The sequence below is a fragment of the Martes martes genome (genome assembly GCF_963455335.1).
Source record: "Martes martes genome assembly, chromosome: 4".
Taxonomy (NCBI): Eukaryota; Metazoa; Chordata; class Mammalia; order Carnivora; family Mustelidae; genus Martes; species Martes martes.
This window is the reverse complement of record NC_137891.1, coordinates 184,188,881-184,215,623: the sequence shown is the minus strand read 5'-3', so window position 1 is coordinate 184,215,623 and position 26,743 is coordinate 184,188,881. Positions and strand designations below refer to the sequence as shown.

Sequence of the window (26,743 nt, the reverse complement as noted above, 5' to 3'; positions counted from 1 at the left end):
GAAAAGAAGTGGCTAAAATTCTGAGATATTTTCAAATGGGAAAGGTGGAAGTTCTGTTTATGGTTCTTTATTTAGCTACTCCTTCTTAATTTAGTCTAATTGACCAAAATGAAAATAAAACATTGTTTGGCAAAGACACTGCTGATTTTTATAGGACTGCTTGCCGTCCTTGTAACTGATAAACTTTAGCTCTTGCAGCCTTTTCAGTACCAACCGCAGGCAAAGTGGAGTGTTTAGGTGTGGTGAGGGGCTGGAGAAGGAAGAACTGAGGAGTCAGGCCTCAGGAATTGTGCAGTGCACTGATACTCCCACTGAGCTGTGGAAGACAGAGGGGTAATTCTCCCCACAGGTCTGTGTCATTTAGAAATAGATCCTGGTATGGGAAGTGACTTTCCCATTGGTGGAAAGTGTGTCTGTGGGTGGACTAGGATGAATTGGAAGGGATGTTTTTGATAAGAGATGGAATTAAAGTGCTACTTGCCTACTTCCTTTCCTCCTCAACAGACCAGAGGTCAGTTACTTAGTACTCTTTTTCTGAGTACCCATGCTTTCGCAAGAACTAGATCATCCTTAGTTTAACCTTTAACCTCAGATTATACCAGGACTGGGGAGAGATGTTAATCAGTGAACCCTGGCTTCCTTTAGTGGCTTCTTAAATTGTCACGACCTAGTCGTCAGCCAGAACAAACTGCAGTAGCTATTATCTATAAAAGATTTGCATTAATTTTTACGTTCAAAGGATGTAATTCCTTCCATTTTAGTACTGGCTTTGTATTGGTGCCTTTTGCTCTGTGTCATGATAATGCAAAGGGTCACAGCTGTATAAGTAAATGCTTCATACATATATACGGACAATTCATCTCGCAGCCTTTACAGATCTCCAGATTAGCAAATCACATCATTGTCTTAGACATTTTCACATTGAGTCCTAACTCGGTTGGTTGGATTTATTTGGGGTATAATTTCCTTCTAAAGAAACCAAATGTATATTACTTTTACAAGAGTTGTTAGAGATGCAACAGTCCGCTTGATGATTTGGTGGTTGGTCAAGTAAATTCATTAACTAAATGACTTGGCTCCTACACATCTAACCTGGAATGCCCAGGATTCATATTTGCCCCTCTGCAAAAGTAAAATATCATTGAGGCTTAGAAATGAGAACGATGTTAAGGAATTATTGTTAATTTTGTTATGTGTGATAATGGTCTTACAATTCTGCTTTAAAGAAAAGAGTTCTTCTCTGTTGGAAATATTTATATTTAATAAATATAATTATATAAATTATACATAATAATATATATAATTATTATATATAATTATATATAACTAATAAATATTATAAATAAAATATTTATTTGTAGGTGAAATATTGAATTTGCTTTAAAACACTACCAGCTGTAAAAGATATGATATAGACACGATATTGGATAATAGTATATTGATGTTAAATTTCCTGAATTCGGTCATTAAAATGTGACTGTGTAAGAGAATGTCCTTATCTGCTGAAGTATTTAGGGATAAAAAGGCATGGTGCCTGCAATTTATTCAAAATGGTTCAGGAAGAAAAAGTGTAACGTGTTTGGGGGATAATAGAAACATGATTGGCAAAGAATTGATAATGGTTGGAGTTGCGTGATGGATGTATGGTAGGTCATTATGCTACTCTCTAAACTGTTGTGTATGTTCTAAATTTTTCCAAATAAAATATAAAAAGAAACAATTACTTTATTGCATGAACTTTGGGTGTTGTGAAGAATTGAAGCCATGAAAAATTTCTACAGTGATGGCGTTCTACTGTAGTTTACTTAGGAATTTTAGATTGGTTTGCCTTTCATGTGACTTTTTCCTCCCTAACAATGCTAAGACCATTTCTTTCTGTTTAATAGAGTAAGAAGAAGAAGAAGACTGATTTTATTCCTTACAGGGATTCTGTACTTACTTGGCTCCTTCGAGAAAATCTAGGTATGTTGATCACTGGTGTGTGGTTATCTTTTTAAAGCTGTTTACTGATTATCTCTTGTGGTTAATTGTCTTTTATGTTTGTTTTGGAGAAAATTAATCTCCAGGTATCCATGTTACTCTTGATTTAAGCTGGTTGGATTTGCTCACTTTTTAATCAGGGTTCTCTCCCCCATCGTGTTGACCTCAGAACAGGGACTGGTGTAGTTGTCTTCCTAACCACACCTGCTTCAAACTGTCGCTCCTTCTTCAAACCTCTTTGGAAACTTCATGTTACCATTTTGCTGATGGTTTTTGACCTCCAGGTCATTCTCTTTATTCTCTGTTCTGTTAGCCTCTTTCTCTCCTTATGAGAAGGGAGAGATCAGCTATGTCAGATGTCGCTGATAGGAGGAAGAGGCTGAGAATGGCCTGCTGGACTGTCCACGTCACTGTGACTTTGACTCACTAAAGGCATTTTGGTGGAGTGGCTGAAGTCTTCACTGGAGTGGGAGAGGGAAACTGTCACAGTAGATCCAAACTCCAAGATTAACAGTGTAACAGTGCCCGACATGGGAGCATGCAAGACACTTGTTGACTCTTGATTAAATCTTAGGATCTGAAATGCTGTTGTCTAATTTGACATAAATTTAATAAAATTCTTCTTTCTAAAATGAGTATGATTTGCAATAACCGTAATTCATCTTCTTAGGTGGCAATTCTCGAACTGCAATGGTTGCTGCTCTGAGCCCAGCAGATATCAACTATGATGAAACGTTGAGCACTCTGAGGTACTCCCAATTGATCTTGATAGCTAAATAGATTACTGTGCCACCATAAGTCATTTTGTTACACAGTTGGTTTTCTTATGCTATCTGGATAATTTTTTATGTAAGTAATGATCCATCCCTCTCATAACAGGGAAAACATAGGTTGAGGAGTTTTCATTTTTATTTATTTTATTTTTTTGGGTGGGGGAGATTTTTGTTGTAATAGAATTGACCTGTTTATGGTTTTCAATTCACTTTCAGTTTGTTACGATTTTCATTTCTGTAAAAAGAAGTTCCCTTGTGGTGTTTGTCATTATAGAGATGCTCAGCTCTTAACAAGTAATACAATTATGAGTATACATAGTGTTAAAAAAATTACAGACGGTTCACTAATAGAATATAGTTGGCTGTTGAACAACACAGTGGTTAGGGGTACCAAACCTCTGCACAGTCGAAAAACCGCATATAACTTGACTCCCCCAAAACTCAACTACTAACAGCCTACTGTTGACCAGAAGCCTTACTGATAACATAAACAATTGATTAAGCCATATTTTGTATGTTGTACGTGTACATAGGTTTGTGTATATAATGCCAAACTGTATTCTTACAATAAAGTGAGTTATAGGAGAGAACATGTTATTAAGAAGACTGTAAGGAAGAGACAACACATTTACAGTACTGGACTATATTTATTGAAAAAAATCCGATTATAAGTGGACCCATGTAGCTCTAACCCATGTCGTTCAAGGGTCAGCTGTATTTCTATATATGAATAGTTTTCATTACTTTAATCTAGAACTTTCTACTCTTCCCTTGGTGATGGAAAGAACCTTGTACAGTCTGACAGATGCATTTTGGGTCCTCTTTCTGGTGTTTGTTTCTTTTATGATTTGGGGTAAGTCACTAAAATTCATCTGAGCCTTTTTCCTCAACTTGATAAGATACTATAAAACTTTCTGATGCACATGCTGTTAGTAAGGCTCGTGAAGTGTGCAAATGCTCAAGCTGTTTGATTTAGAGATAGAAGTTATGGTACGTTACTTAGGAGAAGTGGAGTATCTGAGGAATGGCAAAAATGAATGTTCTTTCTGAATATAGATATGCAGACCGTGCAAAACAAATTAAGTGCAACGCTGTTATCAATGAGGACCCCAACGCCAAACTGGTCCGCGAACTGAAGGAGGAGGTGACGCGGCTGAAGGACCTTCTCCGTGCTCAGGGCCTGGGAGATATTATTGATAGTAAGTGAATTAAGGGTCAGCACGAACTCTGATCTCTTCCTCTTCAGGGTGCTTGTATTTAAACTTAGATTCAAAGCACATGGTGAAGTTAGATGGTGGAAAATGGTTTTTTTGTTTTTGTTTTTTCTTTAAAAAAAAAATCCAATGAAAATGATCTCAGAATCTTCCTTTATGTAATATGTACTAGTCTATCCAGCTGAGCTCATGACTTAGTTTTTAAAATGTAAATACGTTACTGCTTATATTTTTATTAGATTTTCATTTTAAATCAGCAGTGAAGTTTATTTGGAATGTTGAGCTTATTCTCCCTGAAAAATTAATCACTTCGTCAAATCATTACTTGAAATTTTTGTTTTTGTTATTAGGGGCTTCTCTGGATTAATGCAGTAGTGGTAATACGTGTGTAACAAACCCACCATTCCAGTCCCCTTTCGGATTAAGATTCACCTTGGAGTGGTATTTTTCCCCTCCCGCAAAATGGTTGAGGACCACTCCCCACCCGGCTCCCTATGAACACACGAAGGGGAAAATATTCATTTCCTGTCAAATTCAAGAATTAGACTTCCAGAAAATGTTATTTTACAGTGTTGTCTTAAAAGGAATCTTTTTTTAAACCTCCGTGGTCTGCCTGCATAATGTCTAATCAGAATTTAACTGGGTGATTCAGGTAGAATAGTATACGGGGTTTATTTGATAAAGCATATTTTTATTTTTTGAGTGAAAAATTAATATTGTTTGAAATTCTAGTAATATTTTCAAAGTCTCTTCTAGTTTAGTTCTTCTTACCGATTAGCACCTGAATTTAAGTGAATACAGTATACGAAATGATAATGTATTCTAAGTGTTAGTTTTTTTCATCTTCCCCAATGCCAAATGCTGCTCTGTTCCCTCTCTGTGTCACTGCTGAACCTGAACTTTGACCCTTCTTGTATTTTCCCTCCTGCTTACCTTCAGTTGATCCATTGATCGATGATTACTCTGGAAGCGGAGGCAAATGTGTGTATTTCATGTATTGGTTCTTTCCAGTACTCTGATTTGCTAATCTGCTTCTGCTGGATCAGCCTTAAAATGAGCTTTGCATGCCAGCAACCCTAAAAGGGAAATCCCAGACAGAGCATACCGTAGATTTGGAAATGATCCTGTTTTTGCCCTTCTCCATTTAGCAAACACTGCTGAATTTCGGTTTGTGGGTTAAGTAGTTTAGAGGCTTAAGAGTCTCTTGCTGCTTCTGCTGTTCAGTTTTTCCACTTACATGATTAAACTGAATCCAAAGTCATAACGGATGGTGATAGTGATGGCAGCAGCTCCCATTTCCTGAGTGTTTATAGTGTGCTGGGCCCCATTCCAGGGACCTTGAGTGTATTATCTCATTTAATCCTGTCCCTGATTCTGGAAAAGATTTCATTATGCCTATTTTACCCCTTGAGGACACCGCTTGCCTGGGGTGCTTAATTTGCTACTGAGAGCCCGTGGTTTCTGTGTAGTTAGATTGGATAGTGTAACCTCAGAGCCCTGGTTTTTAAAGTCATTACTATACCTTTTTGGCCTCTTGAGATCCTTCAAGTGTCTGATCATTTAACAGAAAAATCCTTTTAAATTAGCTATCTAGTTCTGAGCCTTGGTGAATGTACAGTTAAAAACAATCACTTCCGGTTGGCTAACCTATCCGTGGCTGAGTAGCTCGGAGTGTTGGGTTAGCACTCACCTGGGCTTATGCTAAATTAGTTTCCTCCATATTTTGGGCCTCAGCTTACATGGTGGTTGGGAAGACTTCTATTTCCTTCCTTTTCTGAAATTACAGATTTGATTTTAAGAACTTGGGTGTCCAAAATATGTGTTCAAAATGACATTTTTATGAAGGATCACACCTCGTTCTCTCCATAGATACCATTAAGTTGGTGAGGACATGATTTCTTACCCTTTTAAGATAATTCATGAGGGAATTTTTATCTTAGAAGAAATGAAGAATCTTGACTTTGTGGTGGCTAAGTTTTAGATTTTAGTTGATTTCCTTATTCATTTAATGAGGCATGTAATAGGGCTTGAAGGGAGGACATCCATAGAAGAAAGCAAACGTAACCCTGGCCGCCGTGATGAGCCCAGGCCTTGAAGACACAGTGACACTCCCATACAGAGTGACTCTTGGACTGGAACAGCTCTGTCTGAGATTTCCAAAGCTGACTGATACTGATGTGAGAAAGACATCATCTTGTTCCTGCTTTTGTGCCCCAGGGGGTGCTGCTATCAGCTTGTTGCCTCGCTCTTTTCTGAGCACTTGTGGCATCTCCCAAAAAGCTATGCATGACTAAGTTTTAATTTTGTCTCCATGCAGGAAAGCAGCCCTGACTACTTGTGAATTTCCATTTCAGTCTACTACTCTTAATTTCTTTTAGGGCTTGCATGTGTCCATTGGACCTTCTGAACTCCACCCATCCTATTCTTTCCTACCTTGCTGCCGTCACCCGGTGGCGGACTTTTTTGCTCCAGTTCCTATCCCCCTTTAGAAACTTGCTTGTTTTCCTACGTTCTGCACTTGCAGATGGTGGTTTTCAAACTGTCTTGAAGCAACCACTGGTTTTAAGGGGTTTCAAGAACTGGCTTTGATTCAGTAGAGATGAGTAGACCACAGATAGAGCAAATACTAATGTTTTCCGACTCTGCATTGACTTGTATCATTTAAAGAAAACTTAGTTTTGATACGAATTTTAAGCAATGTAGGTTTTCTCAAATTTTCAAACATGAGCTAATTGTAAAATAGGAATCCATCAGTACCTACGGTTTTTCCCTGGTGTCTATTTGACAAGAATGATGAATGAAGGAAATACAAACAGCAAATTAATGAGTTTTGTTGTTTGTGGATCTTTTTATCAAAGCTAAATTTGAAAACAAAACTTATAGTTCTCTTAAAGACCTTAGTAAGTGAAAGTGTGTCCCTGAAACTTGAATTTCATAGTAGGAACTCAGCTTACCAGGGACTCACGGTAGTACTGTTCGGCAGAGTAAGAGCCTCACTTTGAATAATTAGCAAATAATCAGCCTTGATTTTTGCTTGCTCTAATAGATGAATGTCAACTCTCCCAATTTCATTAATTTGCTAATTGTTCTTCCCTGTTGAGGTAATTGGCCCTGAGTTCTCAACCAGCACTTAGACAAAATTCTTGAGATTTCTACATTTACCTCTCCTTTTAAAAAAAGGCATATTTTGAAGATGCTTCTTATTAGCATGTTGAAATGTTGCTATACAAAGGACATTACAGATTTTTGTTTGAACTGTAGTATCTTCTTGAGAATTTTTGCTGAATGCTATAAAATACTGGGCCGGGTTGATATCACTGATAAATAAATGTTCATCTCTTTTCCTGTACCCTTACAAACTGCTGGGATTTAAGAGTAGTGGAAATCTAAAACATTGCAGATTTGGAGCTGTAGAGGGGATAGAAGGAATGTAGCATGTCTTGTTTACGGAGGGTGCCTGAGCATTATCTTTTGAGGCTCTTGTTACCTCCTACCAAACAAAATTTTAACCCGCCCTGGAATTTTTTAGATTCTAAATTTTTTAGTTTTAAAAGTGGTTCTTAACCTCAAAGATACCAGTATTAAAGACAGACATGTTTTAGAACTGCCATCTAGAAGAACAATTATAACTTGTCTTTGTTTTATAACGTGTCTTCGTCTTGGCGCTTTAATGCTAGCCTTTCTTACACTGGTGTTCCTTCCTGTCTTTTTTCTCCCTCTGCTCCTGCCCTCTTTTCTACTTTTTCTGCCTTTCCTTCTTTCTGTCTCCCAGATCTGAAAGATTTTCAGAACAATAAGCATAGGTACTTGCTAGCCTCTGAGAATCAACGCCCTGGCAATTTTTCCACAGCATCCATGGGGTCTCTTACTTCATCTCCATCTTCCTGCTCACTCAATAGTCAGGTGGGCTTACCATCTGTCACCAGTATTCAGGAGAGGATCATGTCTACACCTGGAGGAGAGGAAGCCATTGAACGTCTAAAGGTAAGCAATAATTCAGACTGAATGAAAGGTGGTCTATGTAGCTTCACGAAGCAGAGCTGGTCTTAAAAATCACTGAGATTTTTGTTCAGGATAGGGAAGAACTTTCTAACTCTTAGAGGTGTCCTGAACATGGAATGTGCTGCTTTATAAGATAAGTAATTTCTTTTTACCAGAATGCTTGAGTCTTGACTTGGCCAGGCAGCGATTAGAGAGACGTTTGGCTAGATCATTGGTTGGCCATGAAAATAACTGATAAATAGATAATGTCCTTTAATTCTGAGGTAGTTTATAAGTCACAGGGAAGTTGTTTCGTTAGAAATTTAGTAGGAGACTAATGAGTTAGAAGCACTTGGACTCATCTGAAGATGGAATTCTGTATAGAGCCATGTTTGTGTTATTAAAATAAATGGACAACCAAAAGAAGGCTTGAGCATGTGAGTAGCTCTACCCAGGTTTTTTAGAGACATGTGAGATGACAGCTTGTGGAAGCTCATAGCAAGTCTTGGAACCCTATTACTGCTGTGGGAGGGCTGCCTCCTCGTGTGCTGGGGCCCATGGGATCAGGGGCCTCCGCGCCGGGCGGCAGGCACGCTCGCACCCCGCGTGTGCGGGTCCGCCGGCCGTGGCACCCGGCCTCGCTTTCCCAGTCTGTGGTTGGCTCTGTTGGGAACATTCTTGTCTCTCCTCGTATGAAAGTGAGCAGAGGCAGCACCTGCTGACTTCTGGCTTCTTCCTCCCGCTCAGTGACCGCAGGGAGAACAGACCCTGCCGTCCGTCAGATCACGGGACAGTATCACAGACGCAGATGCCTTTTCTTCCCCTGCTCATTGCCTCCAGGGTGATCGTTGGAGCCACACCTTTGGGTCTTTGTATTCTCCATGCCAGGGCAGGGAAAACAAGGGGGGCAGCGAGAGTGTCGTCGGGAGCCGCGGGCCTCTTTGTGTTGCCCTCGGTGCTCTCCGCAACGACTGTTTGCTTGGGCACGGCTGAGCAGTGACCCACTTTGACGAATGAGTGATGGGAAGGGTTTGCTGAGCCTTTTCACCACTAAAAGGGAAGGAAGCTTGATAATTGAAGACGGCAGATGCTTTCATTTCGGCTTTTAGGTGAGGCCAAGAAAGATTTTATATGAAGAATGGGCCCCTGCTTCTTAATCAGCTGCCTTTTCCCTTGGCATTTTTTACTCACTTCTAACCTAAGGTGCTTCAGAAACTAAAGTAATGATCTTGTTCCTTCCTTCAGAACATGTTTGTAGGAAGTGGGTAGGTTTCTGATACACCTAGCAAAGGGAGAAGGGTAAGAAATCTTTTCATTTCATTAATTGTTACAGATCAAACGGCAATTCCTGCTTTTGTAAAATTGCTTTTGAAATTGTAATAAAGACATCAGTGAAGCCTGTGCAGGACAGCTTCATGTGTGTGTTTTTTCACGATGGACATTGGTGACAGAGTTGCTATTCGGGGTCCAGTTGGGCCAGTGGGGGAAATGCAGGGGTTCCGTGAGCAGGAAGTAAAGTCTCCTACTTACTATTTAATATAAATGTTCCTTTTCTTGGGGGATTTTGAATCTTACTATATCGCCTATTAAAGCCTTGGTGTACAAATAAGATTATAATTTCTGTTAATTTACATCTTGGTGTAAAAGAAAAAAAATTTCCCAGCTGCCATGTGGCGCCATCTGAAAATAACGTTGAATGTTAGGAGTCAAGACGTTAACCAGACTCTTTAAGAATTAGGTCACCCCATGTCTTCCAGATAGTTTCTGGGGAATAACACTGCCATTATTCAGGGAACCCTCCCCCCAACCTTCCTCCTTCCCACCAAAACCAAAACAAAACTGTGTTAGTTTCATGAGAAAAGAAATTTAATTTTCCTTTAAGTCAACGTAAGTGAAATCTTCCATTTCCCCTACCTTTAGAAAATTGCTTCTTGCTGGTTTCGCCTTGGATCCCGAGTTTTAAATGCAGCGCGGCAGTCCTCTGAGGCATAAGTGCCTTCATTTTGCTCCTGTTTTGTGAATGGTGAGAATTCAGTCCGGCAGACCTGCATTCTAATGCCTCAGGCAGATAGCATTGTGCATGCACAGTGCAAGGCAGTGGTTATACAACAGAAGTGCTTGAGAATTCTTCCTTTTTGGACTGCTTCATTGTTGAGTGTCTAGGAGCTACGTTCCTAAGGCATGATACTGCAGGAGAAAAATACTGTCATGGAAAACTGTAAAAATATGATCAGTTTGCCAACTATTTTTTTGCATAACGTGTTGCTACTGCTTCGTTTTTTGAATAGCTTCTTTCCATATGGAAGAGACCCATGTTACCTTGTCATAAAAGATCTCGACCCCTCCACAAACCTCTCTGGCAAAGGAGAGTGAAATGTGATTGCTCTCATGTTTTAATCCCAACTCAAACTGAGTTGGGATGTATGTATCCTTGATTTGGATTCTTACAGAGTCAGGTTTTAAACATGTGACTGTAGCTACTGTGCGGTAGCTCTGGTGTTTATTAGTTCAGCATCAGAGCTAGTACTATGAGTGCCATCGCCTAGGCTTGAACTATAAATATCCACAAGTATCCGTTACAGAAGCACGCAAGGGCAGATGCTGTAGGCGGCCGGAGGGCCCCACACTTGGAACCCATGGAGCGCACCGTGTTCAGTACAGTAAAACCTTGGCTATCTGATGGCTTCAGGGAATGTTCTGTGTAGTAAGCATTGGACCTCTTAAATATCACAGTTGAAACATTCTTTTTTATGGAAATATTTCTGATTTGTTCTGCAGATTTCTCTGCCACCTTAACCGAATCATGACAAAGAAATTAAGTTGTGTTTGGTAGTGTGAACATAATTACTAACAAGTGCTACATAGATAGACATTCGTGATGTGAGACCAAAGTTGAATGGTACCTGGGCCCAGCATTTCTTAGAGCTTTAAGACAAGGTTCCTCATGTCACTGCTTTTTGGAATTTTTTTGTGTGTACTACCTCTGAGAAGGAAGGACCCTTAAAGATTGTCTGGACTCCTCATTTCTGAAGCATGCGTCCCAATTTCTTTTTTTTCTTTTTTTTTTAAGATCTTATTTATTTGACAGACAGAATTCACAATAGCCAGAGAGGCAGGCAGAGAGAGAGAGGAGGAAGCAGGCTCCCTGCTGAGCAGAGAGCCTGATAAGGGGCTCTATCCCAGGACCCTGGGATCATGACCTGAGCCCAAGGCAGAGGCTTTAACCCTTGGAGCCACCCAAGCGCCCCAGTGCATCCCAATTTCAATTTAATCTTATAAATTGGGTTTCTAGAGTGGGTTATGGGCGGCACTGGGTACTAGTGTACCAGTCCTGCCTGCAGAGTAAGTTGACAACTCAGAGATCGGAGGTTATCTCCTGTTGGCGTTTCGGTTTTATTTATGCCAAGTTCGCTATTCAGGCTTGAAGAAATAATATCCTTCACTCTTTCTTGATTGATGGTGAGCTGTTTTGTAGAATATTTTCTTTAAAAGCCTAGTGGTTCTGCCTTAACTGAAGAAGGCATCAAGAGTCAGGAAACCGCACTCTAGGGTTTAGTGGCTCAGATGTAATGTGGCCTCAGATTAGTCTCTTAGCTTCTCTGGTCCTCAGTTTCTTTATTTCTAGAATGGTTCTGGAATACATGGCTCTTTCTAGCACTGAACTTTTGCTTAGTATCATTTTCTTTAACCTTTCTTCTTCAGAGTTTTAAAAAGAATAGCTTTTTATTTTTTTTAAGATTTTATTTATTTATTTGAGTGAGAGAGAGCAAGGGCGGAGGAGGAGCAGAGGGAGGAGAAGCAGACTCCCCGCTGTGCAGGGATTCCGGATGCCAGCTCGATCCCAGGACCCTGGGATCATGACCTGAGCTGAAGGTACAGGCTTAACCCACTGAGCCACCCAGTGCCTCTAAAAAATAGCTTTTTAGACAACATAAAAATTGCAACGTGAAGCTGTAGTGAAAAATAAAGTTAGTACCATATTCAGCTAACTCATTAAATCTCTCTCTTTTTTTTTTTAAGATTTTATTAATTTGGGACGCCTGGGAGGCTCAGTTGGTTAAGCCACTGCCTTCTGCTCCGGTCATGATCCCAGGGTCCTGGGATCGAGTCCCACATCGGGCTCCTTGTTCAGCAGGGAGCCTGCTTCTCCCTCTGCCTCTGCCTGCCTCTCTGTCTGCCTGTACTCACTCTCTCTGACAAATAAATAAATAAAATCTTAAAAAAAAAGATTTTATTAATTTATTTGACAGACAGAGATCACAAGTAGGCAGAGAGGCAGGCAGAGAGAGAGGGGGAAGCAGGCTCCCCGCTGAGCAGAGAGCCTGATGCTGGGCTCGATCCCAGGACCCTGAGATCATGACCCAAGCCGAAGGCAGAGCTTAACCCACTGAGCCACCCAGGTGCCCCAAATCTCTTTTTTACAAAGAGATTATGTCCTGATTCATCCTCCAGGTGGGAAGTAGAATTAGAGCGTTCGCATTAGGATTGGCAGCAGGATGGAAACGGGATCCCTAGACAGGGATTTTGCTACCTTGGGGTGAGTTTATGATTGCCCCAAAACAGAATAGCTTTCATACAGCCAGATGAATCTCATACAGATGTGATCTTCTCCTGAAAATAACCAACCAGGTGAAAACAAGTATTTTAGTTTCTTGTGGGTCAGTGTGTACTCCCATCACTAGCGCCCGTAGCTTGTGGGCCACCCTCTGTGCGGTAAGCACTAGTCTGGGTGCTCTGTTTGGGCGGCTTGTTGTCCTAGTCCTTTCTTCTCGAAGTTACCATTTCGAGATTGTAAAGGTTTCTACCCAGCTGTCTTTGCTAAGCCTTACTCTCATGTAGGGTGTGGTGCCAGCTCGCCTCGAGTTTGCCCTCCCGGTCCTGTGCAAAAGCATTTAGTGCCACTCCGTTCGAGCTGTTTGGATAACTCCCGTAGCGCTGACTTCCTGCTTCGCTCTCGGCACACTTGCTTTCCCCGCCATCTCTCTCCTTGCTGAAGCTGTATGGGTGTGTTTGGTTGCTGGCCGTGTAGTCTGGCCCGTTGTTTCCTTTCTCAGCTTGGAGGGGTGCGTGCACCACATGCCAGATCTGTCCTCTTGGAGGCCGCTGGACAGGGCGTTCAGGTAGCCCTCTCAGTCTTTCAGCCTCTATGGGTGTTTGGAGGGTCAGTGATGGTCAGCTGAGGTGGTTTGGGCTTGTCCTCCCCTCCCCGCCCTCCCGCAGACTTGTTCCGGCATCTGCCTCTTTGTGACTGACTCTCTTCTGAATGAGTAGCTTATCGATGGCCCCTTTCTGTGGAGCGCACTGATGCCCGTGCTGTTTCTACCTCTTCGAGCCCCGTCATCAGTTTTGCTCTCTGCCCTGCTTGGCTCATTGTTCTTCGTCGTCGTCATCAGGATGCTCTCCTGTTTCTCCCGACTCCGGTACTCCCTTGCCTTTGCAGCTGCCGCCTGTAGTTCTCACTCGTGGCTCTCTTACATGCTCCTGTGCTTCCTTCCGGAGAGCCGGATCGCAGGCACCTTCGGATTGGTCGTGTTACATGCTCACTGTTTCTTTCTATGTAGATAATTATATTTTCACATCCCAGAGGCTTCTCACAACAGCCTGTTAAATGAATCAGTGAGCTATTTTGTGAACCGTGCAGGGTTTTCATCCTGAATCACTAGCACTGCCGTCATCAGAGCTGTCATCTCATCACTGTCATGCTCCTGGGCGTCATCATTTCTAATTTTGTCGCCATGACTAGTTTTTCTTCTGCTTTTTGCATGTGCTTGGCCCCCTTTCAGGGCGTCCGCCTCCCTCCATTTTTCACCGAGTTGATTCCTGCTTGTCCTTTATTCATCAGTCTGAGCTCACCCATTCTCCAGCCACCTGTGAACACCTTAGTTCTAGCATGTGGCACTGTGTTCTGTTGTTTCTCCTCCCCTGCCCGTTCACAGTCTGCGAGCCTGCTTCTCTGGCCACGCTGTGGATCCTGGAAATGCCCAGCGTTTCTCACCTCTTCCCTCACATGTGCGTGTGGCAGCTCCTGCTCGTGGTCTCTGCTCACACAGAAACTTATTAGCGAGCCCTGTTCTGAAAACCCCGTTCCAAACCGTTCCCTCATTTACCCCTTTCCCTTTCTTGCTTTTTCGCCAAGGCACTTGCCATGATCTGATGTACTGTATATTTGAATGATTGATTAAAATTTCAGTCTCTTTACTCGAATGTAAGTTTCACGAAATCAGGGATTTTGTTCCCTGCCACGTCCCTAGCTGCCCGAAACAGGGTTTTGTATATAATGTAGTTATGTGTAACTGTTGAATGAATGAGTCGTCAGTTACTTCTCTCTCCCTCGTATACAGTAAATTTCTTGAGAGCAGGAAACACGGTTTAGATCTTGTATTTCTGGCATTCATAAAGACTCAGCGGGAGACGAGGAAACTAGCACTTCAGTGGCTGCGTGCCTTCAGCTGAGATTAATACTAACCCTTTCTGTATCAGGTATTGGGATGTGTTCAGAAGGGCATTGTGTTGTAGAGGAACGAAAATACTCATTTACCCTTCAGGTTTTTGGCTGGGGCCTCTACAAACAAAAGACAGATTAATGAGAGAAAAGCACACAAATTTACTTAAAAGAAGTTTTATATGACTTGGGAGCCTTCATAAGGAAATAAAGACCCAAAGAAGTATTAAGCCTGAGCATTTTTTGCTAGGTTTGATAAAGAGGGAAGAGTCCTGGGAAGCTATGAGGGACCTGGGGGAACGCATCAGGGCCTGTTCGTTCAGAGGCTCTGAGTGCTCCTCGTCTTCGGAGAGGAGGGTGCCCCTTCCTCCAGGCGCAGGGAGGCTCCTCTTGTGCTCGAGAGGTTCCGAGTCCTCCTGCAGATGCCATCTCTCAATTTACTTTATCCTAAAATCGTCAGTATGCCAAGATGCCACATTTTAGAGGAGCGTGTTCTGAGCCCCATCAGTGCTCCGGGGAAATTATAGTGAGACGAAAGCAATAAATGCTTTGGTGGCTTTATTCTTCTTTAGAAGTGGCTGTCAGAAATAGTGTCTTGCATTTGGGAATGTTATTGTTACTCCTCTTTCTATACACACACACACACTCTCTCTCTCTCTTTCTCTCTCTCATTCCTAGGTATTTTTGTTAGGACTTAGGAGAATTTGTGTATCTAGGGCTGATTTAATGTTAGACCTAGTCTCCATGAATTTTATTGCACATAATATTAAGAAAGGGAAAAAAAATCTCATTGTATTAGATTCTGCCTCCTACCGACAAAGGGCATCGTGTGCCTCTTGCTGTCCATCCTAGACATAGCGTGTTACATCATAAGGCTCTTCTCCACTTTAACTGTGGGCTTTGTCTTAGGAATCGGAGAAGATCATTGCTGAGCTGAATGAGACCTGGGAAGAGAAGCTGCGTAAAACAGAAGCCATCAGAATGGAGAGGTCAGCAAGTTAAGCTCTCGGGGTATCTGCACATTTTCAGGGGAACTGGAATTCCTTTTATAGATGGAGAAGTTGAGCTGGAAGTAAAAATGAAGGGCCCCTTTGCCAACCGCAGAAGAGAACAGAACTCAGTCTGCTCGGGGCCTTCCCCCAGCAGAGCTTACATAGTCAGACATTCTCTAGAGAGTCCTGTGCTCATTACCATACTGCATGGTATTCGGGGTCCATGTAAAATGGAAGATATCCAGGGATAGAGGGTTTTTTTTTGTGGGTTTTTTTTGTTTTTTTGGGGGGGGGGTAAATATTTTATTATTTTAGAGTGCGAGAGGGGCAAAGGGAGAGAGAAACCCAAGCAGGCTCCACACCCAGCATCATGCCCAATGTGGGGCTCGATCCCATGACCCCAAGATATGACCTGAGCTGAAATTGAGAGTCGAGAGTTGGCCACTTAACCAACTGAGCCACCCAGGTACCCTGGGATAGAGTTTTTACTTTGTAAAACAACTGCTTTGGACAAAGGCCCAAATAATAAAGCTCTCTGATGATTGTCTGTGAGTTGTGTTTTATAGAACCTCTTCGGTAAGAGGTGAAATAGTTAGAGTTGCAGACTTTTAAAATTCCTTTTCTACTTTTAACCTCTCAGTTCTCTACCCTGAAGGTGACTGTAACCCGAAATAATACCTTATTGCGATGAATATACATTAAAAATAGGTCAGACCTGTCTTCCCCCTTCATGGAAGATGAGGTAGAAGTGAGTGCATGTATTGATGCCATGGATGCATCAAACGGTTACAATATTCTTACCATAGGGATCTTAAGCTAGAATTCTAGAATCAATGTGATGTTGGGCTGGGGAGCATCATATTTGAGAAAAACACATTTATAGACAACCTCCACATATCCAAGCTACTTTCTGATTGCTTTCTTAGATTTTGAAGAAAGGGTTCTTTGAGTTAGATGTCTGGCCTTAAGGAATATCCCTGTCTTCCTTCTTTTATATTAATGGACATTATTTATGAATTTCTGTCTGCCTCCAAAGTCAGATGAGACCAAGTTCTTACTTGAGTGAATACAAGTTTACCTAAGATGGGAACAGAACTTATTTTGAATGTGCTGTTTCCCTTAAATTCTCATGAAAGATGGGGTAGACAGTTATTTCACATTTGTATTCTTAACACAGACAGTAGTGTTTGCTCTGCATGCTTTACTTTCCAGTTCATAAGGTTTATTTAATTGACATTTTGGTATTGGTATTCTGATGTGCTTGTTATTTTTCTAGGGAGGCCTTGTTGGCTGAGATGGGAGTGGCCATTCGGGAAGATGGAGGAACACTGGGAGTTTTTTCACCTAAGAAGGTAGGAAACTGGTGAAGCTCAACCCAGCAGAAGCCCTTCGTGTTTGTCTTGGTCACTGAGGCACTGCCGGTCTTTCAGGGCTGGCCCCTCCCTTCATTTTATCTTGAGATTTGGCTTAATTTCTGATTTCATACTACATTACAGGGGCAGCCTGTTTCTCAAATGCCTATCATGTTTGCTGTTTACAAAATAAAACCCGAGGCAGTAAATCTAACTTCTGGTCATGATTCAGTATGTTTACTCATCTGCATTGTTGCTTTCTCTTAAATTCCCGGCCTCTCACCTAGCATACCTGGCTTCAGTTTGCCTACTCTTTCTATGTAAATTTTCCCACAGATGCCAGCAGCCCTGATTTATAACTCTTTGGAAGCAAATTCAGCTATTCAGGTTTGTGTAGAGAAATACCACACAAGTTTGTTTCTGTAGTTGTGTTGCAGACGAGCATTCTACTGAGTAAAGCAATTCCTGTCCTCACCCTTCTAGCCTCCTCTGCTCCTTTCTTAGCTTTTGTTTAAAAAAAATGACTCCAGTAGTTACCCTCCCACTTATATAATCTTAGTCGTTAGGTAGTAGATACCTAGTTGTTAGTAGCTAATTAGAATAGTAAAGTTGGTTTTGTTTTTTGGGGGTTTTTTTTGTTGGTTTTGTTTCATTTTGTTTTACTGAGTTGCTTCCTAGTTATTTGTAGATATTGGAAAGCTATTATCAAATTATCATTTCTGTTGATTTACAAAGCATATATATTCATGCCAGTAAAAAATGGTTCCTCATTTCAGATGACCCCAGCTTGGCTATAAGGGACTTACACATGTTCTGTGGGGTCTGATGATGAGCTCTCTAGGTTGGCATTGAATGGGCAGGGGTGTTTCATTTTTGTTTTTATGTGATAGGAAATATTCCTGGTTTTTGCTGGGATTCTTTAGGTTTGGTTTTTCTGTCAAGGTCGCATAACTTTTTTAAGGAATTCCATTGCTTATTTTCAACAAGTAAGAGTGTTTTAAAGACATTTTCGGTACATATTTTGAAACTGGAATAATAGTAACGGTAATTTGTGTGTCTGTACTGCCAACGGTTTGTGATTTTAATTTAATAGTGTTTCCTTCAGTAAGACATTATTTATTGAGATACCATTCTTAGGATTGTAGAGGTTTTAGCAGTTACAAGTTTGATCAGGTTTGTGCCTTGTGTATATTAAAGAGATCTTACATCTTTCAGAGTTAAAGAACTATATAGAAAGTTTTTGTAACAACTTGTAAAACTATGGCATTTAACACAAGTCATAAATAATTTAAGTGTTGTGACATAAACAGCACGTAATTCCACACTGAGATCTCTGTTTCCAAAGCTTTTTCTTACTTTAATTTTATGCATCTTGTTTTAACTTTCTAGACTTCCTCAGGAAAGGAAGGGATACATCCAAATTCAGTTTTAGAACCTGTTTCTAATGTGTTAACTTGATTGTGGTAATCATTGCATGATGTGTATGTATACTAAATTGACACGTTCGGCACCTTAAAAAAAATCATGTTGTACAACCTAAATGTATACAGTTTTTATTTGTCAGTCATACCTCCATAAAACTGGGTCAGGGGGGAAATAACTTTAAAGGCAAGGGGAAGCAAAACCTGTTTCCAGGATTCCCTTTTTCTGAGGCCAGTGCCCTGATGGGCTTTAGAGAACACTGTCCCCAAGGGCCTTGACTTTCTCAAACCAGCAGAGGTCTTAAACTACAGAGGCAGATGGTGATGTAGAGCTTTTTCTAATTTCTGTTTAATCATTTTTCTCATTCTCTGTTCTTAACCCTCTCATCTGATTCTTCTTTCATTTTTCCACATTCGCTGGCACTGTCTTGAGTAGATTTTGACCCCAAGACCGTGTGACTTATTTTTGGATTCCAGTGGGGTATTTTCACCAAAGAAGGTTGGTTTTTCAAAAATTTTAGAAATATTAGAGTTAGATGAAGAGGATTTTTACAAGATGTGTGTATTGTTGAATGTCAGTAATTTTAATTTCTTCTTTAAGGTAAAGACTAATAAGCTAAAGACAGTAACTGGGACCATGGAAGAAGTGATGAAAATTATAGAGGGAAATGCCAGGAGATGTGGGAACACTTTTTTTTTTTTTTTAAAGATTTACTTATTTTTAGGGGGAGGAGGGGCAGAGAGAGAAACTGAGAATCTCAAGCAGACTCCATCCTGAGCGCAGAGCCTGATGCGGGGCTTGATCCCACAACCCTGAACTCGTGACCTGAGCCAAAACCAAGAGTCAGATGCTCAACTGACTGTGCCACCTAGTCACCCCTTTTTTTAAAGCACTTTTATAGGGGCTCCTGGGTGGTTCAGTGGGTTAAGCGTCTGCTTCGGCTCAGGTCATGATCTCAGGATCCTGGGATGGAGCCCCTCGTTGGACTCCCTGCTTCCCAAGGAGTCTGCTTCTCCCTCTCCCTCCGCGCCTCTCCCCCTGCTTGTGCTCTCTTTCTGTTGCTCTCTCTTGTGCACGTCGCTCTCTCTCTCTCATGAACAAATAAAGTCTTGAAAAAAGATTAAAGCATTTTTATAAAGTAAATGAAAAACTAACTATTTTTGGAGATTGTAGGAAGGGAAAATAATTTTCCCTCTACCCTTTTGAGTTCTTGGCTGAGAGCCCTGTAATAAAAGGTTAAAAAGAGAAAAACAAAAATAAGCTTATTCACGTGTTTGCCTCATGTATGTGTGGGAGCTGCCCAAGAGAAAGTGAGTGACTCCCCAAGATGGCTTAGAATTCAGACTTAAATGCTATCCTAGTAGGGTAAGGGGAGTGGGGATGTAGGCATCTCAGGAGGGAATAAATGATTTTCAGGAAAGATGAAGGGGCTCTTGGGAGAATAGATGGGGTGGTTGTGATCCTTTGTGACAAAGTCTGAGTGCAGTGTCAACTTCTGGTCTCCTTTCCTGGGATACACATCCCTCCTCCCTGGTTGATGGACTCCCAAGGGGACATGACAGCTGAGGCCATTTAGGAGGACCTGTCTTGAGATGGGAGAGGGGGTTCTCAAAGAAAGCTTCTCCCTGCGTTTGCTGTCTTTCAGGGGACTTCAGCTCAAAGTAATATGTCAAAGTGGCATATTTTGTTACCCTTTGAGATTTTTGTCCAGATAGTTAAAAATTATGATTAACCCATCCAGAGAATTGTCCTGTCCTTATTTTTCTTTTGTATTCTTCATGCTTTGACCTTATGAAGAATTGGCTCTTGTGCTTTATCCCTGAACTCATGTTTTAAATAGAATGTATTAGTGCAGTTTGAGAAGGCCTGAAGAGAAGTGTTTTCTTTTTGTAGTGGAATTGCAGCTAGGAACTAGTAATAAAAGACATCCCTCTCCTAGGGACTGTGGATAATCTGGGAAGCCATTGCCCTCCTAGGTCACTGTTACTGTCACCGCCTGCCCAATGGTACTTGCTCCAAATTGATCATCTGTACCTTTTTTCAGACCCCACATCTTGTTAACCTCAATGAGGACCCACTAATGTCCGAATGCCTGCTTTATTACATCAAAGATGGAATTACAAGGTATATTTGTTTCTTTTGGTCACTTACTATTTTCTTTTCTCTTAAATGATGGAATAACTAAAGGGAAGTTATTTGTTGAAAAATTTGTTGATTTGCTGTTTCTCATGTCTGAAATAGTTACAAACTCTCTTGGCTTCCCAAATGATGTAAGTGCTTTATCCATCTGAACCAGTTAACATGTAGTTTTCCCTAAAAACCCTAAGTAAAAATTTTTTCCGTAACTTCTTATATGAATTCATTAGGGAGATTAGTTCACTCTTGTCTTTTTATAAAGCTGAGTGAGTTACATTGATGTATCCTTGCTCCTTGGTTTCTTATTCTAATGTAGGGAGGTTGATCATATGTGAAAATAAAATTTGCAGTTGAAAGCCTCTGATAAAAAGAAGCGATACCTTTTTTGTACATACCAAAGAATATTCTTTGGGAGAAAGGGGTTCATTGTTTTCAGTGCTTTTTGTGTCTGAATTTCCCTGGGAAACACTTTCCCTTGTGTTCAGGGTTGGCCAAGCAGATGCTGAGCGGCGCCAGGACATCGTGCTGAGTGGGGCTCACATTCAGGAAGAGCATTGTATCTTCCGGAGCGAGAGAAACAACAGTGGGGATGGTGAGAGTTCCTGGCGTAGCTTTTCCAACAACCTTTTCATTCTATATTACTAGAAATCCCCAGGGCTTGCTATTCCCTGTCTCTCTCAGTGATACTTTCTTGTACAATCTAATATTTGAAAATGGAGAAACCTGGCCTGCTTACAGATTCAGGGAGGGACATAGCTATTTTACATGAAAATAGCCTGGACTAAAGGAGCCCTTTTGTAACTGCCAAGAACTGAGGGGGACATAGGCAATTAGGCTTGGTCTTGAATGTTAATTATTTAATATACAAGTAAGAAAGGAACAAATACCCGGGGTAGTGGGAGATTTGAAGGACCTCTGATCTTAACCCAGAGCTTATTTTTATCTAAAAGGGAAGAAAAAGTCAGTCTTGATTTTTGTCTGGGTTACTAACAAAATAATAATCTAATAGTAGTATTTTTATACTATATGACTCATTCCTTTAATCAGAATGTTAGCTGCTTTTGATTTTACATTTCTGGTTAGTACCTATATCTTATACTTAAGATTTCTGATGGTTTTCAGTTTTATGGACTGAACTGTCAGATATCACCAAAACTAGCATTTCCCATCTTCTTCTGAGGTTTGTCAAATTCATTTAAATGTTTCTCTTAGCCACGCCCCTGGTTTTGATATCCTAAAATGAACTACTGGGTAGATGCTGTGCCACTTGGTTGGTTGCACGAATGTATTCCCAGGACCCTGAGTCTTCATAGTCATCTTCTTTCCACTGCTTTATTCCACTGGTTTGTGATGCTAATACTGGTTTGTTCTTCTTAGTTATTGTGACCCTAGAGCCCTGTGAACGCTCAGAAACCTATGTCAATGGCAAGAGGGTGGCCCAGCCCGTTCAGCTACGCTCAGGTGAGACTGGGAAAGTTGTTTTGGTTTTTTTTAAGTGCTTTGCTTTCTCCTCTTCTTCTTTTTTTAAAGATTTTATTCATTAGTTTGAGAGAGAGTGCACACAAGTGTGGGGGGGGGGAGCAGAGGGAGAGGGAGAATGTGGACTCCCTGCTGAGCAGGGAGCCCCCACATGGGGCTCCATCTTTGGACCCTGAGATCATGACCTGAGCCGAAATGAAGAGTTGGACACTTTAACCAACTGAGCCACCTAGGCGCCCCTGAGACCGGGAAACATTTGAAGTCTGTGTGAGCAACTCTTGAATTTTTGACCCTTTGTTTAAAGACTCAAGTATAATAGCATTAGGATTTCTGTTCTTGTAAAACTCCAAAGCCTGTCTTATTGCCTTAGAGAAAGGGAGGGAGAGTGAGGTTATTAACCTAGTGGGTATACATTTAAAAAATGGCTTCTTGGGGCGCCTGGGTGGCTCAGTGGTTTGGGCCTCTCCCTTTGGCTCGGGTCATGATCTCGGGGTCCTGGGATCGAGCCCCACATCGGGCTCTCTGCTCGGCGGGAGCCTGCTTCCCCCTCTCTCTGTCTGCCTCTCTGCCTAGCTCTGATTTCTCTCTGTCAAATAAATAAAATCTTAAAAAAAAAATGGCTTCTTAACTCTGTTTCTGTTCTGTGGTAGGAAACCGTATCATCATGGGTAAAAACCATGTGTTTCGTTTCAACCACCCGGAGCAAGCGCGGGCAGAGCGGGAGAAGACTCCTTCTGCTGAGACCCCCTCTGAGCCTGTGGACTGGACGTTTGCCCAGAGAGAACTTCTAGAAAAACAAGGGATTGATATGAAGCAGGAGATGGAGAAAAGGTAATGCAAAATATGATGTGGCCCCATGACTGTCACCTCTTTTGAACGTACAGTGTATAGCCCTCATCGAACAGGCCAGTGATTTCACAATTTATTCCTTCCTCTCTTGTTTTTTTTTCCTTCTAGACTACAGGAGATGGAGATCCTATACAAAAAGGAGAAAGAAGAAGCAGATCTTCTCTTGGAGCAGCAGAGACTGGTAGGAGTCCATCCCGAATCCTCTGTTAGGAAAAGGGCAGCTTGCTCTCATCCCTTCCCTGTTCCACAGATGAGCACCCGCCTAGCTGCTTGTCCAGCTCTCACTGATGCCATATGCTGTCCTCTCATTTCCTTAATGGAGAATGAATTTACATCTCCTGGTAGCCTTAGTCTGAAAAAGTGTCCATAGAGGTACAGTTTCGTGCCTTTTATGTCTTCAAGTTAAATCTTTAGTTCTAGCAAAACCAAGTGCTTTCTGCGGAACTAGTGGGAGCTTCTCTGGTAGGCTCTGCCTCTTGATCGTGGTTTCTGAGTATGCGTCAGTGGCGTTTTTTTAATGATGGTTATATTGAATATTGAATTTGGCGGGTGTTTGCCTTGGTTTTGTTTCTGATCACCTGATAGTACTAATTCTCTGCTCTTGGGCTGACTTGGGGATTGTTCTTGTGCTGGGCAGACTTTTTTTTTTCTTTTTCTTTTTTTAGTTAAACTGTGTCTAAAAGTGTTGCTGCACAGTTGCATGTGTTAATCCTTTTCTTTTCCCCTGCATGGAGTCTGAATTCTCAATAAGGGTCTCCGTGGCATGTGGGATGACAGGGGAAACAGGGACTACACAGTCAACTCAGTTAGGAGGAGGAGGCCTGGTTTCTCCAGGCTGAGAGAGATTTGGGTGAGCAGCTGAAAAGTTGGTTTAAGGTTGCAGCTTATAATGCGAATGGGTTTATTTAGCATTTTATGATCTGCATTGCTTCTCCAAGGTTGATAGAAACTGAATCTCATGAATAAGTAAGTTGACCCACTAGTTTAGATTATCATTTTAAAGCTATCCAGCTTTGGTTAACAAATCCCTGGTCATAAAAAGCTTCTTCTTGGCATTCATTTGATAGGTAAGAGAAAGATACGATAAACCTTTGGGTACTGTGGATACAATTTAGGATTTTTTAAGATTCACAGACTTCTTCTAAGATGAAGAGAAAGCTGGGATACTGGTTTCTTCCCTTAACATAAAACATAGCATCTAAAATACTGTGTGTAAACTGCAGCCTTCTGGTCATGCCCTGCTTTGGGGAAGAGAGGCTGGTGCTAAATAGGCCAGAAATACCAAGGTCTCGAGCAAAAGCAGGCTTTTCCAAGGCCACTCATTTCTTAGGCCTGGCAGTGTGTTAAAGTTAGTTTGTTATCTTGGAAACTATAGTGAAGTCCAAGAAAGACTAAATCAGGTCTGGGGGCCAAGATAATAGCAGTGTTCAGATCCCTTTGTGAGGCCCAGTTGACGTTTAGTTCTTCATGAAAACAGAAGGATTTGACTACATTGTGATAGGAACTTGAAAGGTTTGTGATACATGAGGAGCCTTTTAATAATGTATAATCTAATAACATGCCTCTGATGGTCTGTGAGAGATCAAATGAGGACAGGTATCATTAAAGCTGTATGTATCATTAACAGTAGTGCTTTGTATTTCTATAGTGCTTTATAATTTACAGGGAGCTTTAACATCCAGCATTTTTGAGGGGGGATTCCCAAAATAGCCCTCCTTGATAGGTGTGTGTATAAATAAAATGAGTAATATTACCTCCAATTTATAGTTGAGGAAACCAAGGAAAAAACATGCTGTCTTGCTCACTCTTAAAACACCTGTTAAGTCATGGGGTCTGAAGCTTAATCTTGGGGCTTCTGAATTGCTTTCATGTTCCTTCTGTCCAATAAGAGCAGTGCTTCTTCACCAGCAGGAGTCCTATTAAAATGCATATGCTGATTCAGTAGGTCTGGGGTGGGACCTGAGAGTCTTGGGTGCTAACAAGCTCCCAGGTGATACCAATGCTGCTGATCCAAGACCACCACCCTTTGAGTTCACCAGGTGAGATAGAATGATGACGGCTGGTGCTCTCCATAAGCAAGCACTGATGATCATTCTTGGCTCTGAAATAAAGATGATGACCATCAAATAAAGAGAAAGTAAATGTCTCTAAGACATACTTAGTTTCCAGGGGACATACTTAGTCTGCAAGTGATCAGGTCGGGGCTGTCCTGTGTTCTGTGTATCTGAAAGCAAGCTAGGATTTCAAGAGCAGTTACTTAAAGCAAAGAGGTTGCTTTCCTCCCCTGAGTCCAACTGTCTATTCCACTCAGATTTCTTGTCCTCCAGAAGAATTGATTTTTAACGCCTTAGCCTGAGGAATATCTAGCAGAAAATGTATTTTTACGACCCTTTATTGGTCAACCAACAGATACATTTTGAATGCACCCTATGAATAAACACTGAGAGGATACAAGAATAATCATTCAGTAAATATGTATTTAATATTATATGTAATCATTTTTACATAATGACAACTTTTAAAAATGGAATTCATTTTTTGAGTTTTCTATTATGGTAGTTCCCCAAATGCATCATATTATCGCACTGCTGAACGTTCTCTTCTAGTTACTGCTCTGTTACACGCTTGGTCCTCTCTGTGCTTGCTTTCTCACCTATCTTTTAGGTATCTTCTTTCTTCTTTCTGCACAAGCTTCTTGCAGAGTCTCTTCAGGAGGCCTTTGCATTGGGATTTCATGAAGACGGAAGCATCATTTAGTGACACGAATTGGCCAGACCTGAGTAGTTTTTCCAACCTTGTAATAAGTGAATCTAAATATCTTTAGATCTTTTTTGACATGAGAGAGGTGTACATCTTGGCACATAAACTTTGCATACAGAATTTTTAGTATCATGGTCAGTGTGTGATATGGGGCCATAAGGAGAACATATTCTACAAAGACAATATGGTAGTATTTTATTTTATCTTATTTTATTTATTGGGAGGGGCTTGGGGAGGGATAGAGGGAGAGAGAGAGAGAATCTTAAGCAGGCTCCACGCCCAGCACAGAGCCTGATGTGATGTGGGGCTTGATCTCACAGTCCTGAGATCACGGCCTGAGCCAAAATCAAGAGTTGGATGCTTGTCTGACTGAGCCACCCAGTCGCCCCCAATGTGACAGTATTTTTAAAAGAATGACAGTTACGGCCATTTAATTTGAGATCTTTTGGATTTATGTAGACTTTCCTATTTACTTATATTTTATTTTAGAGTTTAAAGACCTAATCTCTGTCTCCCAAGTGTGATATGAAAGCAGTGATTAGAGTATTTGTTATTTTTTAGATTAAGTAGGATTCATTTCATCCTTGAGCCATCTTAAAAGGAAAAGAAAAGAAGATGGGGTGGGAATAGAGTGATAGTTGTCAGTTATGTGAGGATAGTCAGTATATTATGTTCTGTAAAACTTAGTTTACACATACTGGTAAGATCTTTGGTAGGAGTCAGGTACATTTTTTTCTCTACTGTTTATTAATGTCCTCTTTTATCACTTCAAATTAGACATTCTGAGGTTTAAACTAAAAATGAAAAGAAAATAGTGTAAAGTCTAAATTTAACTCTATCTGCTGTTTGTTAAATTTTCAGCTAGAAAGGGCTATTTAATGGGCTTAGTACCCATTTACAGACCAATAGAAATAATACAGATCAGCACCTCCAAATTCAGGGACCAGATTATTGTCCTTACTGTTAAATGTTATTTTTTGGGAAATAACTGTACATAGAAAATAATGTACATAGGAATCTTTGGCCTAGAAAGCAAGATACTATTTACTAGAGATAATTTTGGTAATCACAGCCAAGTAAAAGAGAGTATTAAGATTTTTTTTTCTAACTAGACTATTCTGAACTACTCTTCTAAGGGAATAGTTTCTTTTCCAAGGAACTTTTATTTCCTGAATTGAAATTCTTCCTTAAGCCTTCCTTAATTCCGTAGGGAATTCTAAATCTAACATTGTTTTTGTGTAGATCCAAGATTGCTTTCATGTTACAAAGATGTGCTTGTATTATTTAAGAACAGTGATTATTATCCAGATAGCCCTTGAAGACCAGTTAGTTGGGCAGTCAGGTGCTGGTTTGCTTGTTAGTT

At 41.0% G+C, this 26,743-nt stretch overlaps 1 protein-coding gene across 3 annotated transcripts in view; it reads left to right on the top strand.

Annotated features, from left to right (window-relative positions):
- Window positions 1–26,743, top strand: part of KIF1B (kinesin family member 1B) — a 149,059-nt gene that overhangs the window by 56,500 nt on the left and 65,816 nt on the right. For 2 of the 3 annotated variants that reach the window (XM_080801428.1, XM_080801429.1), the window contains exons 10-20: window positions 1,887–1,962; window positions 2,651–2,729; window positions 3,810–3,952; window positions 7,818–7,951; window positions 15,300–15,379; window positions 16,659–16,734; window positions 20,201–20,280; window positions 20,778–20,884; window positions 21,670–21,753; window positions 22,422–22,602; window positions 22,729–22,801. In XM_080801428.1, coding sequence (XP_080657554.1) covers window positions 1,887–1,962; window positions 2,651–2,729; window positions 3,810–3,952; window positions 7,818–7,951; window positions 15,300–15,379; window positions 16,659–16,734; window positions 20,201–20,280; window positions 20,778–20,884; window positions 21,670–21,753; window positions 22,422–22,602; window positions 22,729–22,801 — 1,113 coding nt within the window. Of the gene's footprint in view, window positions 1–1,886; window positions 1,963–2,650; window positions 2,730–3,809; window positions 3,953–4,906; window positions 4,949–7,739; window positions 7,952–15,299; window positions 15,380–16,658; window positions 16,735–20,200; window positions 20,281–20,777; window positions 20,885–21,669; window positions 21,754–22,421; window positions 22,603–22,728; window positions 22,802–26,743 lie in introns of all 3 variants that reach the window. The other variant, XM_080801427.1, reaches the window with a different exon arrangement.